The 26,871-nt window shown below is 36.7% G+C and overlaps 1 protein-coding gene and 1 long non-coding RNA gene across 2 annotated transcripts; both read left to right on the top strand.

The window, feature by feature from the left end:
• The first annotated feature begins 6,122 nt into the window (after positions 1–6,122).
• Positions 6,123–15,964, top strand: LOC149828207 (delta-1-pyrroline-5-carboxylate synthase-like). The gene is made up of 17 exons (XM_090018131.1): positions 6,123–6,226; positions 6,982–7,084; positions 7,242–7,403; positions 7,756–8,033; positions 8,710–8,860; positions 9,154–9,318; positions 9,563–9,640; positions 10,560–10,649; positions 12,381–12,467; positions 12,554–12,640; positions 12,734–12,830; positions 12,939–13,042; positions 13,221–13,296; positions 14,400–14,550; positions 14,693–14,878; positions 15,334–15,402; positions 15,877–15,964. The coding sequence occupies exons 2-17, from the start codon at positions 7,055–7,057 to the stop codon at positions 15,962–15,964; spliced, it is 1,899 nt and encodes a 632-aa protein (XP_089874257.1). The 5' UTR covers positions 6,123–6,226; positions 6,982–7,054.
• A 57-nt stretch (positions 15,965–16,021) lies between these two features.
• Positions 16,022–16,780, top strand: LOC149828206 (uncharacterized). The gene is made up of 2 exons (XR_016434004.1): positions 16,022–16,094; positions 16,331–16,780. It is a non-coding gene; the product is annotated as an uncharacterized LOC149828206 (long non-coding RNA).
• The last annotated feature ends 10,091 nt before the right edge of the window (positions 16,781–26,871 follow it).

The following is a 26,871-nucleotide window of genomic DNA, read 5'->3' as shown; positions in this document are numbered from 1 at the left end:
AGGGAAAATGAGGTATAGGTAATGGACAAGACTCATCTGGATCAACCTGCAGCGGGGAACCGGTATTAGAGTAATATGGAGTGGATTCCAAGAAAGATACATCCGCACTGACATACTCTCGGCGAGAAGTAGGATCATAGCATCGATAGCCCTTTTGATTTTTGGGATAACCTATAAATATGCATTTTGTAGCTTGAGTAGCTAATTTATCTCGGTCAGGGCCAAGTTTGTGTACAAAACAAACACATCCAAACACTTTGGGCGAGAGGGAGAAGAGAGGGGTATTGGGTTTTAGGATATGAATTGGAATTTGATCACCCACAGAAGAGGAAGGCATGCGGTTGATCAGATAGCAAGCAGTTGTAATTGCATCTCCCCAGTATAACGCAAGAACATTTGATTGAATCATAATAGTCCTGACAACATCAAGTAGGTGATGATGTTTTCGCTCAGCCACCCCATTTTGTTGAGATGAATAGGCACAGGAAGTTTGGGGTTGGATGCCATTATCTTGGTAAAATTGTAACAAACTTTTTGATTTAAACTCGAGAGCATTATCAGTGCGAACAATCTTGACACTAGATTCAAACTGAGTTTTTATTTCAAGAATTAAAGATTTGATAATATTTGGAACATCAGATTCCTTTATTAAAAACACCCATGATAACTTAGAGAAATCATCAACAATAACTAAATAGTATCGACACTGAGTCCTAGTAGGAATCTTACTAGGACCCCATACATCTGCATGAAGAAGTTCAAAGACTTTATTACTAGACTGACTCTGACTCGAAGGAAACGAACTTCGATGATGCTTGCCCAGCTGACATGCTTCACACTGAAATGATGTGGTGGAGGGAATCTGAGGAAAGACCGAACGAAGCTTTGACAATGAAGGATGACCAAGACGACGATGCCACTGAACAGGACTAAATGAATGTTCCACTGCAGCATGAACACCATTTTCTTCATAGCCTCCACCAATCTTCTTCCCCGTCAGCAAATCCTAAAAATGACAACCCATTGGATCAAATATTACTCTACAGTTTTGTTCTTTTACAAGGCAACTAACAGAAAGTAAACTTTGAGGAAATTTTGGAGCATGAAGAGCATTTTTCAACTGTAATGAGGAGGATATAGAAATATTTCCCTGACCAACAACAGGGGAGGTACTCCCATCGGCTAATGAGACTCCAAGTTGAGCCTTAATATCCTTTAGATCTGAAAAAACAAGTGAATTTCCACACAAATGTCTGGATGCACCAGAATCAATAACCCACTTACGGTCAGTCAGATGAAGAAGATTTCCGGTTGAATAGGCAACACCAGCAACAGGGGAGGTAGAACTCAAAGGACGAAGAGCTATCAGCTCATCATATTCAGCACGACTGAGGGTTATACTACTGTCACTTGCAGAGATATTTTCTTGTGCCTTTGTTGCCTCGAGAGTAGTAGTATTAGCTTTAGGAGCATATGACTTTGATGAAGAGGAGGTTGGTCGGCCATGCTTATCCCAGCAACGATCTTCTAAATGTCCAGATTTTCCACAGAATGTACATTGAAGCTTTCCTCTGCCTCCCACACCTCGTTCGCGACCTCGTCCTCTAATGTTCTGAAGATTTCCACGTCAATAACCAGATGAGACAACTAAGGCAGAAGACTGAGTCACAGGCTGAGAATGTGGAAGAGATATCGCAAGTCTGCTTAGACGGTTATATGCCTCAGCAAGAGTAGGTACATCTGAACCAGTCAACATTTGGACTTTTGCAACAGAAAATTTTGAAGATAAACCTGTAAGAAACCTAGCAACCATAGTTTGTTCTTGATGATCTTTTTGTTTCGAACAAAAAAGAGGTCTGTGAGCATTAAGTCTTTCAAACGCAGCTTTTATGGAGGCATAGTACTGGGCCAAGGTTTGATCTCCCTGTTGTAAATTGTATATTTCCTGTTCGACTTGTAGGATACGACTCACATTAGTCTCTTGTGAGTATGTATCTCGAAGATTGTCCCACATCTGTTTGACTGTATTATAACAAATTAAACCATCTGCAATATGGGGTTCAACACTATTCATAATCCATGACATAACTATGTCATTATCTTCATCCCAGGTAACATATTTTCCCACCTTTTCAGTGGGTCCATCTTCCAACAAGATATGTTTTCTACGATGTCCAGATACCGACATCATAAATGTTCTGGACCACCTGGCATAGTTAGTTTCATTTAACCTTACAGACGAGCCGTACGAAAAGGGATTGGCAAATGCCTTATATTCTCCAATATGTTCCAATTTTGAATCACATTTCGAAGTTTCAGCCATACTTCTGGTTAAAAAAAAACTGGACAGTCTCCAAACTAAACAGGGAAAAACCGTGTGTTACACTCACACGCCAACTGATATTCCAATCAACAGTTGTTCACTCACGAAAAAAAACCCCACGACAGTAGTGAGCAGCAGCCCACAAGCAGAAAGATAATTCAACACGTCAGTGAATCACGACTAACATGACTTCTGCATATGCAGCAATATTTTTTTTTTCATAACAGGGGCAGCTCCCCAGACATATACAGTTCGACAATAAGTCATTCATTTTTTTTTCACGAGCAACACCACTACGTGTTGGATTGCTGCCAAAAAAAAAATAAGCAGGAAGTCACGACCTGAAATCACGACATTTTCAGTGCAAATTGTACCAACACCAATCAAACTCCCCACAGCCACGATATCAAGATAAACAAAACAAGGCCCCAACCATATGTAGAATCACCAACAACAATCAAACTCCCAACAACAACGATATCAATATCTCACACGACATGTTCAGTGCACACTATACCAACAACAATCAACTCCCAACAGGTAGTCACGAGACTTACGGCAGGAAATACCACCGAGGCAGTAGGTAGTCACGAAACAATAAAACAAGAAGCTACGAATCCACAACAAGCATCCACGAACTTACAACAAGCATCCACGACCAGCAGCGTGATCAGATCTGTCAACAGATCAAAAAAAAAATTTTACATCGCTGACCTGATTAGGTATTGATTTCTTTTACTCATTGGATCTGTAGACAAATCTGGTGGCCTTGATCACGATCTGATTAGGTATTGAATCACGATCAAGATGGCCTCCACGATCGATCGAGCCTTGATCAGACTCGATCACTCTCCCACGTCACGGTCGATCACGCTCCCACGATCACGCTCCCACGTCACAGTCGATCACGCTCCCACGGTCGGCATGGCTTTGATACCATGTAGAAGATGAACCGAGTCCTAGAGAGAGAAGAGAGAGAGAGAGAGAGAGAGAGAGAGAGAGAGAGAGAGAGAGAGAGAGAGAGAGAGACGGCTGCACAGAAAACCTCAGAACTCGATATCAATATTAGGGCCTCTCTCTATGTTAAATAGAGAGAGGCTGAAAGGCCTAATTACAATAAAGCCCCATTATAAAAAAACTAAAATACAAATAGCATCTTAATGTAAAATAACTTTACTTAAAACCACCTATTCTCAACATTATTAAAGGTTAATGGTTAAAAAAAACTCAACTAATTCTCACAAAAATAGAGAATGACAAGACTGTGCAACTACAAGGGGATGAAAAAGACAAGACCATTGTGAAATACGAGAAAAAATGGGAGTGGAGAATGGGTCATAACATTACAACATGACTTATCAATAGTGTGGAAGTCTCCAATGTTCAAATCTTGCAAAATTTGATTATGATAATCAAGTATGGAACTTCCTCAAAAGTATGTTCTCCCTAAGAGATATCACTCACATATGCCACCCTTCAAAATAAGGTGTGGACCATGCAACAAGGGGAGTTGACTATGAGAGAATACTATGATATATTCTTCCAACTTTGGGATGAACTCTCGATGTTGGAGCCTAATTGGCATAGCTCTCTTGATATTGAACTCTACCAAAAGCAAATAAAGGCGGAGCAATTTTTCCAATTTGTAAGTTTTCTCCAAAATCAATGATCAGGAAACTGCAGAGAAGAAAGAGAATGAGGCTGCAACTAATCACGTTTTTCCATAATGGAAAAATCGTGATCTCTTCCTTTTAATACATGAAACAAAACCTAATACATGGCCTTTTACAAGTAACCCTAATAAGTCACAAGTATTTACAAGTATGTCCAATATATGCTAGACATGTTACACAAAAGTAGTTTGGATCCGGATCCGGATCCAAACTTAAATACAAACACAAATGCCCGATATTTGTCCTGTCTAACAGTTCCCCTCAAGTTGTGCATGATTTTGGATCATGGACAACTTGCTCTTTAGGAACCAAAAACGACACTTTGTGAGTCCCTTAGTGAACAAATCAGCCACTTGGTCTTCTGTTCTAACATAATGATTATAATTTTCCTGATTTTTGAAAGCCTTGGCTTCTTTAATTTAAGTTGAAACCTCCATTGTAAGGGGGAATGACTTGTGTGTGTGTGTGTGAAACACGAACTAAATTGGGATTATATAGGGCCTTATCCCAACTACATGGGGTCGGATTTACGTGCTCCATTCATTCCGTGTGTATATACTGTTGCTACAAAAGGGCATGTTATGTGCATACAACTTTAAAAGTTATATGGAACTGAGATAAGCAGCATTCCAATCAACTTGCAGGCTTATTCAACATGTAAGAACCTAATAAAACGGTGTATGCTAAGTATCTGATATACCATAAGGGTGCGTTTGATTAAGTCGGATTAGAGATCCTCCGATCTCTAATCTGATGTTCTCTATGGATTTGGCCTAAAATGGGGATCTCAAAACCTCAGTTTTGAGATCCTCTGTTTGTAAGGAGGTTGGATCAAGGCACTCTTTAGGTTTTGAGATCCTCTGTTTGTAAGGAGGTTGGATCAAGGCACTCTTCAATCCACTAAACCTTGGTTCTCCTCAGAGATCTGAGGTAATCAGACACACCCTAAAGATTCGTTAACTATCATTATTTGGATGATTTTGTGTTTATTTCATGGTTACTGGAAACTTCTTCCTATCTGGGGAAGTTCACTTCTCAAAAAGCCACTTCAGAAGCTGGAAGCTAAGTGCTTCTGAAACTTTGTTCCTTATTATGAGAAGCATGCTTCAAAGGACATCAAATTTTGAACTGAGAGCTGAACTTTCTCTAAAAGCCATTACATTTGCATAATCAATGAAATGCATCACTATAGTTGATCTGCTTTAATGAGATGAATAATAAGTTTTAAAGTTTTAAACATACTCTATTAATTTAAAAAATGCAAATGTTTTCGTCTTTATCAAACTCAAAGTTCTTTTAGGTTATTCATTTAAGAATACAAGACAAGGGTACAAAATTCAAAACCTTCTTCTCATTATAAGAACGTGCACATTATAAGTACTCTCTTGCATATACTTCATAAGTGCGTTATGCTATCTCCATCCATTATTTGCTGCTTACTAGATGTTATGATATTTAATAAGTAATAATTTTTTCTCTGATGCATTCAAATTTGATTTTGTATTTGCATTTAATATCTGTACATTATACTAATTTTATAATTGTACAGTAAAAATAAGAAATTTATTTTAGGTTTGTTGAGTATTACATTAACATATACTTTGTGCTTTTAAAAGCAAAATTTAGTTAGTAAATCTTAGCTGATTCAGTAGTTGCATATAATGTAGCAACTTTTCTCTTTTTACTTATGCACTGTAAAAAACTTCTTAATTCACTTTTTAAATGTTTCATAATCACTTCTCACTTCCCACTTCACATGTACTTATAAAGTAAAATTCTTGCTTATTAAGGTTGGCACAGCTGTTGTTACGAGAGCAGATGGAAGATTGGCCCTTGGTCGACTGGGTGCTCTCTGTGAGCAGGTATATTTTACTTATCTATATTTTGTAGCATTTGTTTTGTTTCTAAAGTAGAAAATAAATTGGATATATAAATATATACATACGAGCTGAGAAACTTCATGACTTTATTGTCAATGAGTTTCCTTTGTTTCTAGATCAAGTTATATCAATAAAAATTAGTGCCATTATATCATTAAGAACTATGGTTTACAAAAGGACCTTCTTGCTTAATTGCCATCCATTATTATTAGCAGTATATTTGAATTGTACAGAACCTTTTTGCAGGTTAAAGAACTAAATTCCGAAGGATATGAGGTCATATTGGTAACATCAGGTGCTATTGGCGTTGGGCGCCAGCGTCTTAGATATCGAAGACTAATCAACAGCAGGTACTATAACCATCTGAGTTAGTTTTTTCATGTAGCAGGGTAGTGAAGTTTATATCATTCAGTCATTGAATTATTCTGGGATGTTATCATGAATATTGCACTAAAAGTATCTTGTGTGAGAAGTCATCTAGAAAAATTGGGTATACAAATTTGACAATGAACATTTATTGACTAATGAACAGCAAATTTAAAGAAGTTTAACCACTCAGAAAGATAAAAAGCAGAGGGCAATTTGAAATTATGGATAAACAATAAATTTAGGAAAACTAGAGAAGTTGAAGAAGGATTCCTAAAGGAGGAAAAGCACCTAGAACAAATTTTTCCATTACAAAGAAAATTGTTTTTTTGGGAAATATGGTACTTTTCTATGAAATTACATAAACAACCTTAGCACTATGCTGAAAGAGAAAGGGAAGTTGATAAGTCATTATGCAATAGGCTGACCAGCGATCAGATATTTTCTTTTTCCATATTAAGCTTTTACTATGGAAAGGAAATGTACTTTTTACTGGTCCCTTGAGTGGTTTGGAGCTTCCAGGGCTTCATAGTATGATCAATTGATCATGGTTGTCATGGTATAGTTCCCCACAAGTCATCCTTAAAATCTTGTTTTGTAGTTAGTATGTGTATCAGTGCCTGTTTGATGATGTTTTCCAACAAAATTTTGTTCTTTTTTCTTATAGCTATAATAAAATGATATTGTGGGGTGCATTTTCCTGTCTGATGGTTGAATGACATTTTTTCTCCTTTTGCAGTTTTTCAGATCTTCAAAAACCACAGGTTGAACTTGATGGAAAGGCATGTGCAGCTGTTGGACAAAGCGGGCTTATGGCTCTCTATGATGCTATGTTCACTCAGGTGAAAACATGTTAATGTTACTCTATGTTGTTTCTATTTATCCTCTCTCTTTTTTCATCTCTTATCTGTTCTAGTGGCATTCTAATGTGGTGCTATATATTTGTTTTCATGCTTTCATGGTTCCTGGCATTTAATCTTATGAACTATGTATATGCAGCTAGATGTTGCTTCCTCACAGTTGCTTGTGACTGACAATGATTTCAAAGATCCAGACTTCAGAATGCAACTTAGCCGTACCGTGAACTCTTTGCTATCTCTGAGAGTTATTCCAGTCTTCAATGAAAATGATGCAATAAGTACAAGGAAGGCTCCATATGAGGTAATCTTTTATTTTTGTGTACAGGGATATTCTTCCCACAACGTTTTTGGCTGATTGGTATTGGAAAGTGTACTACTATTGTGTTCCATTTCTTGCATGTTGTGGATGGCTGATCATTTTAACAAAGGGTTTGCGCGCACACACACACACACACTCACAAGAACACATTCCGGTGTCCAAGACAAGAGGAAAGGGAAGAAGTGTGGTGGGATATCCACATGGTAGACAGAATTATTTTGTGTCACCTGATATTCATGTGAAGTTGTGAACACATTTAGCTATAACATGATAAGAAATTCCACATCTTTGTTTACCTCATGCTACATTCATCTTTGTGTGTTTTCTTTTGCAGGATTCTTCTGGAATCTTTTGGGACAATGATAGTTTAGCGGCTCTCTTGGCTTTAGACTTAAAGGCTGACCTTCTTATTCTGCTAAGTGATGTTGAGGGCTTGTACAGTGGCCCTCCTAGTGATCCCAAGTCAAAGCTAATACATACGTACATAAAAGAAAAACATCAGGGGGAGATAACGTTTGGAGATAAGTCTAGGGTGGGAAGAGGGGGTATGACTGCTAAAGTAAAGGCTGCAGTTTATGCTGCTTCTGCTGGTACTCCAGTCATTATTACAAGGTATGTCGAATCTTGCTAGATGTTGACGTGTTAATGCTGTTTTTTGATAACTTAAAGTAGCATGATCTGTCTTGAAAAAAACCATTATTTTCTTTCCTCAACATTTTGCTTTAATTTCTGCATCCTAACTCAGTGACATATGCCTGTTGTGGTAACTTCCTTTATCTTTTATTTCTATTCATTATATGTCATTACCCATCAATAGTAAGATGATTGAGACATAAGTTTGCTTCAGGCTGCAGATAAAGTAAGCTGATTTGGCACTCAGGTTTCTTATGCTATCTATGATTTTATCTGTTCACATGTATGCGTTGAAGACGTACTAGTGTTTAAGTTCAGATGTTTTTCTTTCATTTTCTTTGTATTTTCAAATATTAGTATGTAAGAATGGTTTTGTATATATCCTTCTAGTGCTAAATAAGAGTTGTATTATAGATGCCTGCTGTCATGTTAGTTTACTTACCCCTTAATTGCTTTGTATGTAGTATGGGAAGTTATGGCTTTTACTAATTGTCATGTTTGTCTGTTATGATGTCGTAGGCTATTAAATAAAAGACGTTTAGTTTCATTAGTTGCAGTTAATCTTTCTGAAAGGTTAATTCATCTAAAGATTTTAAAATTATTAGGTGCAGGCATCCTTTTGAATTCTAATTTCCTTCTTCTGTGTGTCTTGAAGTGGCTATACAACTGATAGCATCATAAAAGTACTTCAAGGAGAATGTGTTGGGACTCTCTTTCATCAGCATGCACATCTTTGGCTTCCAGATAAAAGTGTTAGTGCACGTGAGATGGCTGTTGCATCAAGAGAATGTTCTAGACGTCTGCAGGTAATTTATGCACATATCTGAGACGATCACAACGGCTAGCCATGTTCATGTCTGGCACCTCATACCTGTTAACTTTAGTTTCTCATACATCACATCACTAGTTTGTCACCTTCTCACTTTTTATATTACAAAGTCACACCAGTCAGCCATGTTCTTATCAAAGACAGTACTTTGTATCATTAATGAAAAAAAAAGAGTTTTGTGTATAACTTTTTGTTGCAATTCTTTAGATCACATGGTTTGGGTTGGAAGTTTTAGATATTTGATGTATGAAACCTCTTTTTGGGTCACAGGCTTTGTCTTCAAAAGATCAAAGAAAGATTTTGCTGGATATTGCTGATGCTCTGCAAGCAAATGACGATTTGATACGAGTTGAGAATGAAGCAGATGTTGCTGCTGCACAACAAGCTGGATATGAGAAATCATTGGTTTCTCGGTTGATGCTAAAGCCAGGGAAGGTAAGGCACTCTAGTTATCTTGAAGTTTTACTTATCAATGATAAATGATTTTTTTTTCCGATGCTGCTATGATATTTGGTGCTTCCGAAGTTGTTAAACTATGGTGGTCTCACATTGAAGTTTCACAGCAGCTTTTAATAATGCCAAAGTATTTGGTGTGGCTTTTGAAGGCACTTTTGTATTCCTCAAGCATTGTTTCTTTTTTTTCTCTTTTTAAGGACTTAATGATTTGGTGCTTTCACAGATTTCAAGTTTGTCAAAATCCATCCGTGTACTTGCGGACATGGAAGATCCCATTGGTCGTGTTTTGAACAGAACAGAGGTAAAATGGTGACACATTAGTATAAGTTGTCTTGCTGATAGAAGTTTGAGATGGGATCTGTAGAACCTGTGTTCATGTAACCCTTCTTTGAATTCTCTGTAATTCTATTAGATTGTAGCTTTGCTCGTAAATTTCAACTATAGTCTATAAAGATGTGAAACTTTATAGTAATATTATCTGGGGTGGGGGTAGACATTGGTCTGGGTACCTGGCCAGGATGGTGCACATGAATTTTGATAAGACCTGGGCAGGGGTAGGCAATGGGTCAGGCGGCTGACCCAATATGGACCAGGCTTCGACCACTTTTGGACCCTGGGCCAGCCTGAACCAGGGCTAGGCCTGCCCTGTTTCCTAGCGGGCTGGACATGGGCTGCGCTTGCAGGCCGGTGTGGCCCAACTAGGCCCTTGGACCTAACTGGTGACAGTGGTCCTGGGCCTCAGCTTTTTGGACCCTGGGCTGGCTTGCATGGGGCATAAGCCCAGCCCATCAAGTTGACAGGCCGGGCTTGGCCTGGTCAATGGCCCAGTCAGCCCATCCAAAGTTCCAAACTGTGGACCAGGTTGACCCGTTGTCTCACCCCTGGGCCTGTCCTGTCCTGTCCTGAACAGTAAACCAAGCTGGGCTTCAGTCACATTTCAAACGGAGCTTTTCCTGGATGAACAAACCTGATATGGTTACAACATACATTGGCCTGGTCCTGGGCCTCAGATTTATAAAATATCCAGGTACGGCCTGAGTCTGATAAGAACTGGCTTGGGCTGTCGGTAGGTCAGGTTTTCTCTCCCAGGGCCATTGGCCTCTAATGAGCCTGACCTGGGCCTGGCACGACTCTTTCCAATGTCCATTTGTTATTTACTGATTCTAGAAATGGCATTAGAATAATACTATTATGTTCTGAACTTTGGATCTTATGTTCAGCTTGCAGATGGTCTTATATTGGAGAAAACATCTTGTCCCTTGGGTGTTCTTCTAATTGTTTTTGAGTCCAGACCAGATGCATTAGTTCAGGTAAAAAGTTAAGCATCTAGAACCTGCTCAAATTTGAGGACTTCATTGAAGTAAACCTACCTTTCTAAGCCCGATATATATGTATATATATATATATGTATATATATATATATATGTATATATATATATATATATATATATATATATATATATATATATATATATATGTGTGTGTGTGTGTGTGTGTGTGTGTGATTTGTGTTTTTGGGTTCATGTATATGACATAATGGATGTTGAAAACGTCGCTTAATTTTGAGGTGGTGCATTCTAAAAGCTTTGATGAGGGTTTAATCATGTGAATGAGCATGATGATGAAATCCAATATGTTTTAATTTGAGTAGTTCTTACAAAGTGTTCATTCCAGAGTTCAACAAAGCGTATCACCTCAACTTTTTGTCAGAATGCAAGAAGACTTCATTTTCACCAGATAAATTGCATTTTGCTGCATCTTTGTGTTTTCACTTTTCCTGTTGAGGTAATTTTACAGATAATGGATTATAACACTAGTCTAAAACATCATTATGGAGCTTTGCCTAAAGGTTTGTATTTTATTTGCCATAAATATAGTTGGTGATAGCTCTAGAACCCTACCAAGTGGATATTTGTAAAATGTTCAAGGATGATGGAACTTTGCCTCTACAAAGAAATTTGATCAACTCAGGTTATGGAACTTTTGCCTTTTTGTTTTTTAATATTTGAGGTTATAGGATTTTAATAACATTTATTATTGAAATTTATAGGTCTCAAGGCCAAAAATTAATGCTAAATATCAGTCCATATGACATCAACATGTCATCACTGATGCTGGAGTAAGATAGCAGAAAATGCAAAAGTGTTTCAAGCAATTTATATACATTATAGGAGATAATGCTTGCAGCATGTTCTATCAGTTTATGAAGGTCATATTGTGTTGATAAACATAAAAAAAGAGTCCTCATAATTTATGATATTGTGACAAGGCTGCTGGTACTGATATTGTTAGCAATATTGAAGTTCTGTGAGATCTTCAAATAAATTAAGATGACTCATGCTTGCCTATCTGCATTCTTTTGTTACAATCTATGTCACATGGGTGCAGGTGCGGGGGTGCGGCAAAAAATATATATATATATATATATATATATATATATATATATATATATATATATATATAAAGTCCAAAAGTTGGACATAAATGACCCTGGGTGCGTTGACTACACCCAGGGTCAGGTTGACCGCATCGGGTGCGGGTGCGGCGCCTAGTTGAAGAGTCCCTGTGACATAGGTTACAATAGTTTCACCAAATGGTCCCATCAAACAAGCTGCTGGCTGAACTTCACTGAACGTTTGATGATATGCCTTGACCTATCATAAGTTTTTTTGAGGGGTGTCATAGTACTGTATACTGTAGTTATCATTAAACATAAATATAAACATTATTACTTGGTTTTTCTTATGTGTTCTTTATTCTTTGAAGATTATATTTGACTTTTATTTAAAGCAGTTAAATAACTAATTGGATAAGTTGCTTGGATCCTGCTTTTCTGGATCTTGCTTGTTTGTGGTTAAATGGCTGCAATCTGTATAACTGTTTGAAAAAAATGGGTGAGTGATCAACAATCTTGCAAAATATAGTTGTCTTGATCAGGAAAATGATTCCATATTATTGGATCTTTCTAATGCTACATGCATTGTACAGATTCCTCTTGCCAAGTTCATGAGTCTTAAATTTCTTTTCCTATGATTGAACAGATAGCTTCCTTGGCAGTTCGGAGTGGCAATGGCCTTCTCCTGAAAGGAGGGAAAGAAGCCACACGATCCAATGCAATCTTGCACAAGGTGCAGATATATTGGTAGCTTATGGATATATTTCTCTTTGATTTTTGAAATCGTTCTCCAAGTTATGATGTCCCGGATAATTCCAGATTATCACTGAAGCCATTCCTGATACTGTGGGTAGAAAGCTTATTGGACTCGTGACTTCAAGGGATGAGATTCCTGATCTGCTTAAGGTTTGTACTATTCTTATTAATTTCCTTGATGCTGTTGCTGTTGTTGTTACTGTAACATTGTCTTTTTCTCTGAATACTGACTGTTAATTCTAGCTAGATGATGTGATAGATCTTGTGATTCCAAGGGGCAGCAACAAGCTTGTTTCTCAGATTAAGGAGTCAACAAAAATTCCTGTTCTTGGTCATTCTGGTAAATGCATGCATTTCTAATTATCTGCTCAAGCGTCTGTCAGGTTGAAGGCTTTATATTTTCGTTCTTCCCATAGCTGTAAATGTTTTAGTAATTTCTGTTGCACAGATGGAATTTGCCATGTTTATGTTGACAAGACATTTAACATTGATATGGCAAAGTGTATTATTTTGGATGCAAAGATAGATTATCCTGCAGCTTGTAATGCTATGGTAAACTATCTGCACTTGTTATTAGGCTTTCAATTCACTGCTCTATTGTTTTGTGAAGCAATTTCTAGTGCTGTAAATTACCTAGGATTTATATGAAGTTTTAGAGGATCTTTGTGTTTGTTTTTAAATTTTAGTACTGGGCAGTTCATAGGAAGTCTCATTATATTTATTCTCTCAGGAAACATTACTTGTGCACAAACATTTACTGGAGGCAGGCGTGCTTAATGAGATTTGTTTGGAGCTAAAAAATGAGGGTATGTTTCCATGCCTGTCCTCATTCGTGGTTACATATTAAGGGTTGACTTAACTAGTACTCAAATTGGACACAGAATGTGCAATTTTGCACTCTTTTCTGGATAAATTGTTCTTTAAACATGATGGCTGAGTGTTATTCTGAGTTCCTGATCATCATCTATTAAGTTGTCTAGCTTCTTTTTACTTTGATTTAATCAGAGAGCCAAAATCTGTGGATAACAATCTACTTAGACCACAAAGAAACAAAATTCACAATATGATTGTACTTTAGGACTTGAAAGATTAATTTCGTATTTAAATGCAAATCATTCCCTTGAGACTACCGTGGTTCATATAAGATCAAACCAGCTAGACCTGATAAAAATTCATACCTTAAAAAACATGTAGTTACTATATTGCACACTTTGATACTACATATCATTAAGATTGGCTGAAGTTTTACCAATGGGGGCTCCGTGTGGTTGGTAGGAGCTGTCAGTGCACTTCTTGTGGTGGGACTTTGCAGGTTCAAAACCCAGTGGTATGTTGAATAATTGCCTTTCGAAAAAAAAAAAGATTGGCTAAAGTTTCATACAGATGCACATGTAAGAAATTACATATTTTGATGTGCTTGAATCAAATCAACTGCATTTGTAAATATTTCTGTGAATGTACATTACAGCTAACATCCAAATAATTCCAAAAAATCATGAAATGATGATGCTTTGGTCTTTAATTGTAGTAATATGATTGAAATATAGTGAATTCCAGAAGATGTTCTTGCTTTTGCATGGTCCTTGTTTATGTGAATTTTCAGTTCAGATTATGTGATACTTTTATAAGACACTATGCTGGCCAGACCCCTATAAGCTTCTAAATAATTTTATGAAATGGCTGATCGGTGTACCTTGTAATGTGCTATGCTGCTCAGACTCCTACATGCTTTGGCCTAAAAAGAGTATTGTCCATTGTAGCTTGCACTGTTTTAGTATCTATTGATTGTTGAGTCCCGTGTTATTGCCATATCAGATCTACTTTCTTTTGGAACTAAATGATCTGATTTGATTATTTAATTGATTTAGAGGATTAAGAGTGTATAATCTGACTTCAGTATCCATTACAGGTGTTACTCTATATGGTGGACCAAGAGCTAGTACTGCATTGGATATTCCAGTGGTTTCTTCTTTTCATCATGAGTACAATTCAATGGCTTGCACTGTGGAAATAGTAGATGATGTCTTTGCAGCAATTGATCATATACATCGCCATGGAAGGCAAGACTTGCTATTCTTTTATAGATGGTCTGGCTTTAATATTACAGTGTGAAATTGGATGCTGCAATGATTTTATTTTCTTTCCTTCTTTTCCCTTTTAACAACATTTACTTTTGATGTTATTATGTATGATTTTTTCTAGCATAATTGCTAGAGTAGGAAGTAAAATCAGGAGGCAGTGGCCTTACTATTTGAGAGGATTTAAGAAGCAGAAAACAATGTGGAAAAATGATTTGGAAGGCCAGATGGATCCATTTGCTAAAGTGGGTGTAGAGCAAGGGGAGAGTGGAAAAATAAGAAATTTCCAACACAATGTGGGGCATAACAAGTGATTTATGTAACAAATATTAAGTCACTTTTATTTAATAATAACACCAACATCGAATATACATGCAATATGTAGATAACAAAAGTAGAGATTGCGGTTCTCAACTAGTGGGAATTATGCTAAAAGCATGCGAGCATGATCCATCTAATGGATCGATGATTCCAGCTGTAGGGGATCAGGCTTACTTCACCAATAGAAAGCATGTTTCCAACAATCATCCCAACTATTAGCAAGCATTTTGCTTCCCGCTTCAGCAGTGAGTGTCCTAAGAAGCAAACTTCCTAGTTCGTTTCTGTGCTTCCACTAGCTGTTGTGTAAACATACTTTTAAGACTTGCAGGCCTTATGAATTTAAACTACTCATCACGTGTGTGTGTGTGTGTGTGTGTGTGTAATCAATAGTTTGTTTGAGTTTGTAATCAATAGTTTCTAAATATTTTTATTCTTATCTTCCAGTGCTCACACAGATTGCATAATTACTGATGACAGTGAAACTGCAGAGATCTTTTTGCAACAAGTTGACAGGTAATGCAGTTATTTACCTTTCTTTGCCTCTACCTTGGGGCATAAAATGATGCCTATATGATTATTGATTTGTTTTGACGTATTTTTCCATATATATGATTTATGCTTTTTTATTTGTGAAATTGCAAAGATTCTACTGAAGCAATTAATTTTGTTTCAAATGTATACTCACAGGCCATAGCTTAGTTCTTGTTTGGATGAATGGTTAAATCAGCATTTTACGTGTACTGTTATGTAAGGATCAGTCAGAAGGTAGTAGGAGATTTTAAAGATGGAACTTTCTAAATAAGAGAATGACCTGATACAGCTGAGCTGTTAAGGGCTGAACTGTTAAGGACATTGCCACATGATTGAAAATTGACCTTTATGTGCACCATTTTGTTTCATAGGAAAGGTTTTTTTTTTCCAAATTTTAATTGTTTAATTCTTTGAATTCAAAAGCCATACATTGTCACTCTCCTTTTGCCCTTGTAGTGCTGCTGTATTCCACAATGCAAGCACTCGCTTTTGTGATGGAGCTCGTTTTGGACTTGGTGCCGAGGGAAACAGCTTTCTTCCATAGAACCTTGTATTGATTTTAAACCTTGAGGTGCAATCTTGTTACTCTATACAATTGTACAGGTTGGAATAAGTACGAGTAGAATTCATGCCAGGGGACCAGTTGGTGTGGAAGGACTTCTCACAACACGATGGTATGCACAAAGGATAATTTGATAATCACGTGATTTTCTGAAACTCAGTACATAACACACTGATTGTCTGATTCATTTAGATGAATAAATTTATCTTGCTAGCCAATTATGAGGCGGGAAGACTGGAATTTAATATTAAACATGGATTATGTGTTGTTCCTTGCTAGCAATTATTTCAGTTTTAATTTTTGGGCATCTTTGTTTCAAGTGTTAATTTTTGGGCATCTTTGGTGTAGGCTTCTAAGAGGGAGCGGTCAAGTGGTAGATGGTGACAAGGGGGTGGTGTACACCCACAAGCAGCTTCCACTCTAGTCTCGTATGTTGGCTACTGCACCAAATGATTGATCCTAAGTTCTTCAGTAAATAAAGGACATGGACAGGTTCATCTTCAGAAGTCCAACAATTTTGTTTCTGTTACTTGGATTCACCTTAGTGTGTCAATGGTTCATTTTTAATGGGTTGCACTACTGAACTATTGTCCTTCCACTGCTTGCAAATCCTGTATTCATATTTATGTTCTGATAGTCCCTAGATGTGCTCGAGGAACTTGCGTATAGCAGTCAAGACTCGATCACATAGCTTGAGCCAACTTATTTGTTCCAGGTCAGCGGGTTCACATTTAATCACTTTTTTTTCTCTGAAACAGTTGATACTCAAAATATAATTTATTTTGGACAGTTGCTGGCAGAATTGAACCCATATTTTCATTATAAAACATGATCCACCTGTTGCATTTTTGAATCCTCTGTTTTGGCCCATGTGTATCTGATCGCATGTTCTTGCACGCATGCTGGCAATTGCGTCATATTTGTTTTTCTAACATAAAAAAATGTCAAGGCAACATCTGGAAAAGAATAAAAAAACCAAATCATATTTATAATTCACAGTTGGATAACCTTTTTTTTTTTGAAAGAAAAGCAATGAATTTTAACACAGTTGGATAACTTTGTTCCTATGTAATTGTGATTTCTCCACTTACACCTAATTTATATGTATATTTTTATAGGCAACCTCTGGTTAGGCAGACCCCTACCAGAGAATACAATGAAAAAAGTTATAAAATACAAAAATACAAGAATGATCACAGCGCATAAATATCAGGCGTCCAATCTGGTGGCTTGTCTTTCCAAATGTAGTTCTCGCTCACAACATCCATTGTCGCCAAGGAATTAGCTACTAACTTTGATTCCTTCATCCCTTCCTGCACTGGAACTGATTCATATCATATATTAGTTGCAGAAAGTTCTTATCTCCAGGCCCGCCTGCTCCTTCTATCAGTGCGTTAGCTCTGGCCACCACGTTGCTTTTAGGGGACTCAAAAATCACCTTACTGCCTTTAGGAACATTTGGTATAATATCATTCCATATACATCACTCCCTCTTAGCTTCTGTTAATTCTTTGGAGGCCCAACCTGCACAAATATTCCATCCTGCATCATATCTGATGGTAAATCTTACCATCCACCTTGTCACGAACCCATGTATATGGTTTAGTGAGCCACTTATGGGCAAGAAAACACTTTGAGAATGTGACATCTTATGGGTTAATACAAGAACAAATAAGGATAAGCCACTTATGGGATGAAACACTCATAAAAAAATATCAAATATTATTAGGTAACACTCCTTGGAAAATCAATACAAACCCCATTATATACAAGAGAAGGCTCTTAGAGAGCTGTTGAGACCTACAAGACGGCTAGAAATCTAGCTGTTGGGTAGGGTCCAACGACTCTCTAAACATTCCTAAAAAGCCCATCACCACCACCATCCATCTCACCACCACCCACCACCATCACCACTACCCTCCTCCTCCTCTCTCATTTTTTTCATATTTTTCTACTCTGTTTTTCTCATGCCACAAAAACAAGCGAAAAACTTTTTTTTTTTTTGGAAAACTTCTCGTATCAAAAACTCTCATAAGCAAAACTTTCTTTTCCTATGAGAGTTTTTTCTTTCTTCCAAATGTGCCGTCAGCTCTTTTACCAGCCCTAGCTGCACCTCACGATCTCTACAGGCTGACTAACCTCCCTAAACTGCAACACTTTTGAGTTTGTGTTTTAGTGGGCTTGGTTACTTGCAACCTCTAGAACTTACGACTAGGATCAAATCAAAAGAAACACCATCCGTGGCCTTCACACCACCATTCATTGGGTAAGCTGCAGATCCTGTAAAACGCTGGGTGAGATTAGCAGCGTTACAACCACAAAACCCACCGCACTGTACTGTAGCTCGGTACAAGTGGGACGCACAATGGGGTGGGTTTTGTGGTTGTAAACGCTGGTTGTAGACGCTGGGTGAGATTGCTAATCTCACCCAGCGTTTTATAGTATTGGCTTTCAGTAGTAGTAGCGCCCATGCACTAGTGTCAAGCTGAGGTTAGTTAGACCCCTACCAGTTATACAACGATGCCATTGAGATTTGAACTTGCAACGTCCCAACACAAGGTGACATGCATTAGGTGCTCCTACCAGACAAGTGGAGCCCCCGTTGGTGGTGATGAAGGCATGAGCAGTAGTGATTTCAAAACACAAAATTTTTGTGTTTCAGTATATCATTTGATCCGAACCATAGTGACTAGGAAGTGAAATAGATACAGGAAATAATGCATGAGAAAGTGGTAAAATGAGTGTTAAATAGTAACATAAAGCATGAAGTGATTCATTTTGAACACAATTATGAAAGCATGTGAGAAATGAAAAAGGAAACGTGAAGGAAATGAGAAGGAAGCAAAAAAAAAAAAAAATTAACACTGAAAATACAAGAAACAAAAGGGAAGCAAGGGAAAACGATACCGGGGAGGACGATGCTTGTCCCTTTTCTAAGGGCACTTTCAGTAACTATGATCTGCTTGAGTGTTGGGTTTTTTCGACCAGGGGTATGCGCAGTGAGGGAGGAGAAAACAGTAGAAAGAAGAGAGGGACATTATGTAAACGGCCTTCTTCAAAGTGGATTTGCACTCAGATTGTACCATCAATGCGCAGGGGCTGGAGCATATATAAATAGCCCTCCTCTGACGTTTTCCCAACATTGAATGAATTTTAATTCATAAGTTTTTGAGTTTTCCATGAGTTACAAGCCCACCATTTGTGAGCCCATATGGCTGCATTGGATCTGATACCCAGATCCAACATTGAGTCCAATGGAACTCTAAATAGCAGACCGAGACTTATGTTCTGAGTCTCAAGATTTAATACAAATTTAGATAACAAGTCTAGACGACTTAATGGTTTGAACCACCTTTAATATTAAAGAGGCCTTGTTCCCACAAATCACAGAATAAACACACTTGAGAAAAATATTTTTAACATTAAAAACATAAAAACTGGGTTACACCTCCCCATACAGAGAAGCACTTTCATGGGAATGTCATTTCTCATGGATGCTTAACAAACTCACCTTAGGGTCCTTTTGTTTGATTCCCATGAAAGGGAAATGCCTTTCATGGGGAGGGTCAAGGGTTTTTAAAAACTAAAAATGATCGTATTGTACGAGTAATTTGACACATTTCCCAAGATACCTCATAATTTTTTATATGTTCTTCATGTCCAAAATCATAAATAGCCAGCTTTGGAATGCCCTTTTTACCATTAACATGCACAAAACTCATGAAATTAGGCAAAATGTTTCATCGTCGGGTGCCACATACTTCCACTTAAAATGAGGTTCACATATTTTTTTTTGTGAACTTAACAAAGTTCACATAATAATATTTGAGAACATCTTGTCAAACTCGAACAAAATGATATAGTCTGCATAAAATATGCAGACTTTCTTAAGTTTTCATAAAATATATGACTATGCATATATTTTATGTGGACTTCCTCAAGTCTGCAGAAAATATATGAAGACTTGAGGAAGTCCGCACATATTTTATGTTATCAGGACTCCGCATATATTTTATGCGGACTTCCTCAAGTCTGCAAAAAATATATAAAGACTTGAGAAAGTTCGCACATATTTTATGTTGTGTGAACTTCCTCAAGTCCACATATTTTATGCAGATTTTCTCAAGTCCTTTCTTAAGTTCATATAAAATATATGTAGACTTCCTCAAGTTTGGATAAAATATATGAGGATTTAAGAAAGTTCGCATATATCGACTGATATTTTATGCAGACTTTCTTATTCTCGCTTATCTTCATTATTTGCATGTTTAAGATGAATAGTTTATCTTTCAGATGATGTTTCTCCCCAATCGCTCATCAGATTAAGGTGATCTTGATGGCAGTGAAAAGCTAACGTCTCGATCTTTTTTTTTTTAGATTTTTTGTATAGGTAATCAGAAAATAGTATAAAATAGACGAAAAATGCATAACATTAGAGAGTGTGCATGTTTCTATTTTAGTTTTAGAACTCAGAAACATGAACATTATATTTGTTTTCGGTTCTGACTCAAAACGTGAAAGTTATAGGCTTGTGTCTCAGCTTTCCACTAACTATAAAAATACAAGTTTTTGACATATGATCAAAGAGATACAATTATGAGAACAAAGACTATTTTATAAAAAATAGTCACATATTTGGAAGATACAAAGGGTAAAAAGGTCTTTTAAAATCTAGATATTTATGATTTTGGACATAAGGATAATATAAAAAAAATTATAAGATTTTTAAGAAAACACATTAAATTGTCTGATCGTTATAAAAAATCAAGCTAGCTAAGCCTTCCTATGAGAAAGCTTTCACAAAGTGTAAGGATTTACGTATAAAAAGTGGTAGATTATAAGAAAAACTAAAGCTTAATTATGTTAGTACGACACTTTTCCATCATGATGATTTGATGTTTATTTTATTCATAGTAAAAAATAAAAAGAAAATGATAGCCAGCTCGATACCTCGGTAAGTTATCTGCCTATGGAGATTTGCATAGTGAAGGAGAACGAGAAAAAAAAGAAAGAACTAAGAAGTTGAGTGGGAAAACAACTTGTTTCAGGGGGGATTCTATTTTGTGTGTTTGTATATTTTTTCTGTGCACAGACTGGGATCTTATAGCTTCCTTTGGTGCTGCCGTTTCATCCCACACTTGAATGCGCGTTAACCCAAACATTTTGGGTCCATCTCTCTCAAGCAATTTGAGGCGACATGGCCACCTTAGTTTACATTTCAGGCCAACAGGCACCATGTCTAGAAATAGGTGGAATGGCAAAAATTGTTAAATACTGAATACATTATTTGAAAGGCTTCACATTAAAAAAGACAGCCGAGAGCTTGAGAAAAATGGCATAAATGAACAAGTCACAAAACAATCTGCAAACAATATGTACTGGTTTAATTTCGTTTTAATTTTATAAAAAACGTGTAAGAAAATGACACCGACGTGATATCCCATGCAGTAAGCGAGGTCCTATGTCAAGCTGAAGGCCCAGGATCGAATCCTTCTACCACATGGGGTGATTGTTGTCGGCCTAACCCGAGCTTGCCTTTCAATATATATATATATATATATATATATATATATATATATATATATATATAGAGAGAGAGAGAGAGAGAGAGAGAGAGAGAGAGAGAGAGAGTTTTTTTAATAGAAACAAGTTAGGATATAAGAACAATGAGATTCATATTCAAGAATCGTTATGATCCGTCCAATTAGATCCATGACTGATTTTTTATGAAAATAATTTGTTTAATTAACTCGTGTTCTAATTCTGATATCAAAAGAGTATGGTTTTTTTTTCAAGTGGATGTTTTATTGGATTTTTGGTATTTTTTTTCAAAATTATGACCATACAAATGTGATATATATGTTTGTTTTATAGGAATCAATTCTTGGAGCATTTGATTCCAATGCATGGATAAGTTTTTATAAGTTTCAAAAATCAATAGTGTATAAATTTTTGGGGCTCCAAATACCATTTTTTCTATCCAATATTCATGATCCAAGTGTCGATCTCTAGTAAATCAATCATGTTGAACACATCTGTATAGTTGGAATTTTGAAAAAAACACCAAAAAGTTTTCATTTGATAGGTTTGGGACCGTTTTCATTGGAGAGGTCTTCATTCTTATATATATCTCGGAGAACCGCACAATCCGATATGATCCAACTTTGGATCAAACATTGAAGAGTGTTTCAGTTCTAAACCTATATTTGTCTTGGATCTCAAGTATAGTTTCAAATTTAGTTATGAGTTGAAATCTCATGGTACTAGATCTCCGTAAATATAAACCATACAAATCTTGCTATCAAGATTTTACCAGTAAAGAAAATCTTGCAATGAATTTAAAATATATTTTTCAAATAATTCAGGTAAATAAAAATTTAATAATATTTTAAATGTCTAAAAATTGAACCAGAACATGAATATATAAACATACAAATATCACATTAATAACATGATATTGCCGAGATAAAAACACAATATTTATAGGTGATATTTTCAAAATATCACATTTCCTTATGATTATATCTTTTTAAAAAATATTGCGATAAAATTGCAAAGTCTAAAAAAATGGCTGATATTTGTGACTATATATGATATAAATTAAATGGTTTTTATGTGAAAATGTCAAAATATATTACATTAGAACTGGTTTGATACTGTTTGGATCCAACAATAAATGTTGGATCTGGTAAGGATTAAGGTAAAAGCTCCATCCAATCTAATTCCCTACTACTAGAAATGTAAATGAGATAAAATTCAATTCATTTTAAGCAATTACTTAAATCCTAATAAATCACATACCAATAAATTAATATTTTGTGATATCTGCCTGAACCAGCTTTAAACCTGAAACCACATTGCACTAAAGCCATTTTGGGTCAAGCAAGATCCAAAATATAGACCTGATTGACACTTGAGTTTTACTCAGCCCACACTACGACCGTATGGCAGGCTGATCCAGGGTGACCAGGTCTTCGTGCCGGGTGCAGTTTCTTCGGGCTATAAATTCAAAAAAAAAAATCTAAAAACTGTAACTAGTTACCTATGTCATTGTGGACATTGGTCGGGTATAAAAATGGTTGCCCGAATTCAGATCTGAATAATATATGATGAGATAGGATTGAATCTGGAAAATACATGCCAACATACACTCTTACTCTTTTAATGGGTTTGGGTATGTATCCAGTCCCATAAAATTGGGTTGGGTCTTAAACACACTTTAATTTCTAATCGGATCTAAATAATATATAACACCCGACCAATTCTTAAATACCCCAGGGTTGGGCTTAGCGTATATAATTGGTTTGGTTTTGGGTCGCATTGGATATAAAATGCAGTTGGGTATGGGTTGGTGGGTCCCCCTTATGTATTGGCTCTAAAGTCAGACCCAAACCCGACCCATTCTAATTCAGGTTCGGGTTGGAGAGGCGGTATAGCTCTTCAATATGGAGCCATACGGATTAGCAGGTTTGCAAAAACCTGATTTGGAATCGGCTTGGGACAAGTGTTTAATTAAAGCATCAAAATAATGAAATAAAAAATCTTGTGAGAAATAAAAAAAATGAAAATATTGCATTTTTTTTTCTAAATATTGGCAACAATAAATAAGCTAAAAAATAATAAAATAGCTTCTTGAAGAAATAAAAATAAAAAATAAGCCATATGTTTTTTTTTTCATGATAAATAACAATTTAAACTATTTTAATTAGTTTACTTTCCACAAAAAACTTGGTGAGAGGAGCCTAGAGGAGATTTGGCAAGGGGAAATATGACCCAACAAAATGAAGGGTCTTTTTATTCACTAAATCACATGATGTTGAGACGTCTCTTACAGTGTTTCTTTGGCTCAAGAAGTCTTTTTAATGAATCTAAAAGCTCATAATATTTTCCGTATGTCTTGTTGATTATGGTTTGAACTAGTTTTTATTGAACTGAGACTCACCTTGTCATAAGTTTTTTTTGGATTCTTTTTTAGAATCCTAAATGAAAAATAAGAACCATACGAGGCTTTTTGGTGAATAAGGACTCCACTTTTGAAAATTATAAATAAAAAGGTATGTTCTTTTTTTTTAAATAAGACGTAGGAGAAAAAAAAAGGTGGTTTGTTAGTTTTAGGGTTTCTCTTGGATTTTGAGAGGAGTGAGAGAGAAGGTGCTGACTTTTTCTTGGTGATGAAGAGGAAGGTCTGGACTGCGGACATCAACCCTCTTGGTGGGTCGAACGATAAGTGTGGTTGTTTCTTTTTGCGGTTTTATTTATTCTCTTTTATTAGTTATTGATTTTATTACTAAAAGCTCTTGGTATTTTTCTCATGAATTTACATGATTTTGCAGAACCATGTAAAATCTTTTTGTCTTATGGTTATTTGCTTCTTTATTGATTTTATTGCGATTGTCTGTGTAAACTAACCGCATCAATATCATATTTTTTGCGGTTTTATTTATTCTCTTTTATTAGTTACTGATTTTATTACTAAAAGCTCTTGGTATTTTTCTCATGAATTTAGATGATTTTGCAGAACCACGTAAAATCTTTTTGTCTTATGGTTATTTGCTTCTTTATTGATTTTATTGCGATTGTCTGTGTAAACTAACCGCATCAATATCATATTGATCCTCTCGAAATCATATGTCAAATATTGTAGAAAATGGACACTGCTCGTAATTGGTTCAAACCATGTAAATATTTAAAAACTAAAACCCTAATACTAATGTTCTCAAGTTTTTAATTTTTTTCTTATAGTATATCCTATTAAACTCGGGTTCGGATCTGATACCATACCGGAAAATCTGGTCTTTCACTTGAGTCCTAACCAAACCGGGGTTGACATTCCTAGTTAGAAGGGTAAAACAATCAATTTAAAATATGAGACCAAAATGAAACCCAACGTTAATTCATGATTGGGGGAATTTGAGTAATACAAATAAAAACTTTGATTTGAATTTTTAGATTCTCAAACTTTTTGGTGTTCTCATGAATTAACCCAAAAGATTGGGGGTATTTTAAAATTTCCCTTAAATTAATGATCGTATACGTGTCCCAGTATTCACATGTGTCACCATGGACACGTACCTAAAATTGGCGTTCCGTACCCATCTTGGTTTCTTTTGTTCCCCTACTGAAGGACTCGGGATTTCATTTTTTCAAATAACCTGAGTCCCGGTTCGAATCTGTACGTTTAATGCAATATTACCAAAGTTTGAATCCGTTTTGAATTGGCCAATATATGTTTTGAATTTTTGTGTTGTATATTTTATAAAGTTTTTAGGATCTTTTCATTAAAAAAATAAATCAATGATCAATTAACGAAGTTTATTTTTCTCATAAAAATTTCGGTAGATTTAGATTTTAAGTGTATATAGTAATGCCACTGATTCTGGTCTGGGTTCGGATTAGGATCCACTGTCCATTTTCAGATTCAAAAGTCTGATCCGACACCACTCCACCCAAATCCGAAGTCCGTCTCCATCGTCGGATGGAACAAGAACCAAAAATGCCGCCCCGATCCAAAATCCAAGAAAAAAGAACAAACGCCCCTGAGTCCGGCCCACGGCCCGCTCCGCCACCACAGCCACCCGTCTTTCCACCACATGGACCCGCCTCAGACCCGGCTCCCATGGCCCGAACCGTCGGAGAGGGCTCGCACGCGGCCGGTTGGAGCCGTATCGTCATCCAAGAAACCGGCGACTTTCCGCCGTCCACGTCCGAATCTGGCGGACCTCTGCCACATGTCGAGCAGACAGGAAGCCATGTGTCTGACCAGCCGGAAAAATCTGACGACGGAGAGATGGAGACGACCGACTGGGTCAAGACGCTGAAGCTCCGAGGTGGACGCTGGACACTGAAACTCCCGGGCGCTACGAGTTCACCCAAAGACGACGAATCAACGGAAGCGAGGGAGTCGGGGACGGACGCTTCCCTCGAGCCCCAGCTCGAGCGAGCGGTATCGGGAAGCGGAAACGATGAAGCGTGTCTCCGGCAAGACGACGAACCGAGAAGGGGCGGAACAGCGGAGTTGGCAGAGGAGGAGAGAGCGTCGGACGCGCAGAGCTTGAGCGACTACGAAGAGCTGCTGCTCCTAACGACCGAATCGCTTTTTTTTTATCTGAAACAGTTGATACTCAAAATATAATTTATTTTGGACAGTTGCTGGCAGAATTGAACCCATATTTTCATTATAAAACATGATGCACCTGTTGCATTTTTGAATCCTCTGTTTTGGCCCATGTGTATCTGATCGCATGTTCTTGCACGCATGCTGGTAATTGTGTCATATTTGTTTTTCTAACATAAAAAAATATGTCAAGGCAACATCTGGAAAAGAATAAAAAACCAAATCATATTTATAATTCACAGTTTGGATAACCTTTTTTTTTTTTTGAAAGAAAAGCAATGAATAAAACACGGTTGGATAACTTTGTTCCTATGTAATTGTGATTTCTCCACTTACACCTAATTTATATGTATATTTTTATAGGCAACCTCTGGTTAGGCAGACCCCTACCAGAGAATACAATGAAAAAGTTATAAAATACAAGAATGATCACAGTGCATAAATATCAGGCGTCCAATCTGATCTCTTGTCTTTCCAAATGTAGTTCTCGCTCGTAACATCCATTGTCGTCAAGGAATTAGCTACTAACTTATATTCCTTCATCACCTTCCTGCACTGGAACTGATTCATATCATATATTAGTTGCAGAAAGTTATCATCTCCAGGCCCACCTGCTCCTTCTAGCTCTGGCCACCACCTCGCTGTTAGGGGACTCAAAAATCACCTTACTGCCTTTAGGAACATTTGGTATAATATCATTCCATATACATCACTCCCTCTTAGCTTCTGTTGGAGGCCCAACCTGCACAAATATTCCATCCTGCATCATCTCTGA

The sequence above is a fragment of the Nuphar pumila genome, chromosome 9, assembly GCF_984573655.1.
Source record: "Nuphar pumila chromosome 9, dmNupPumi1.hap1.1, whole genome shotgun sequence".
Taxonomy (NCBI): Eukaryota; Viridiplantae; Streptophyta; class Magnoliopsida; order Nymphaeales; family Nymphaeaceae; genus Nuphar; species Nuphar pumila.
The sequence above is the reverse complement of the archived record's forward strand: the minus strand, read 5'-3'. Positions and strand labels throughout refer to the sequence as shown.

What these genes read in the sequence shown, in the direction of transcription:
- LOC149828207 (XM_090018131.1), top strand. Translation starts at nt 7,055, where the DNA reads ATGGCTCTCTATGATGCTATGTTCACTCAG. An exon ending in TTTGGAGCTAAAAAATGAGG is followed by an intron (nt 13,297 to 14,399) that starts GTATGTTTCCAT and finishes TATCCATTACAG; the next exon opens with GTGTTACTCTATATGGTGGA. An exon ending in CATATACATCGCCATGGAAG is followed by an intron (nt 14,551 to 14,692) that starts GCAAGACTTGCT and finishes GATTTTTTCTAG; the next exon opens with CATAATTGCTAGAGTAGGAA.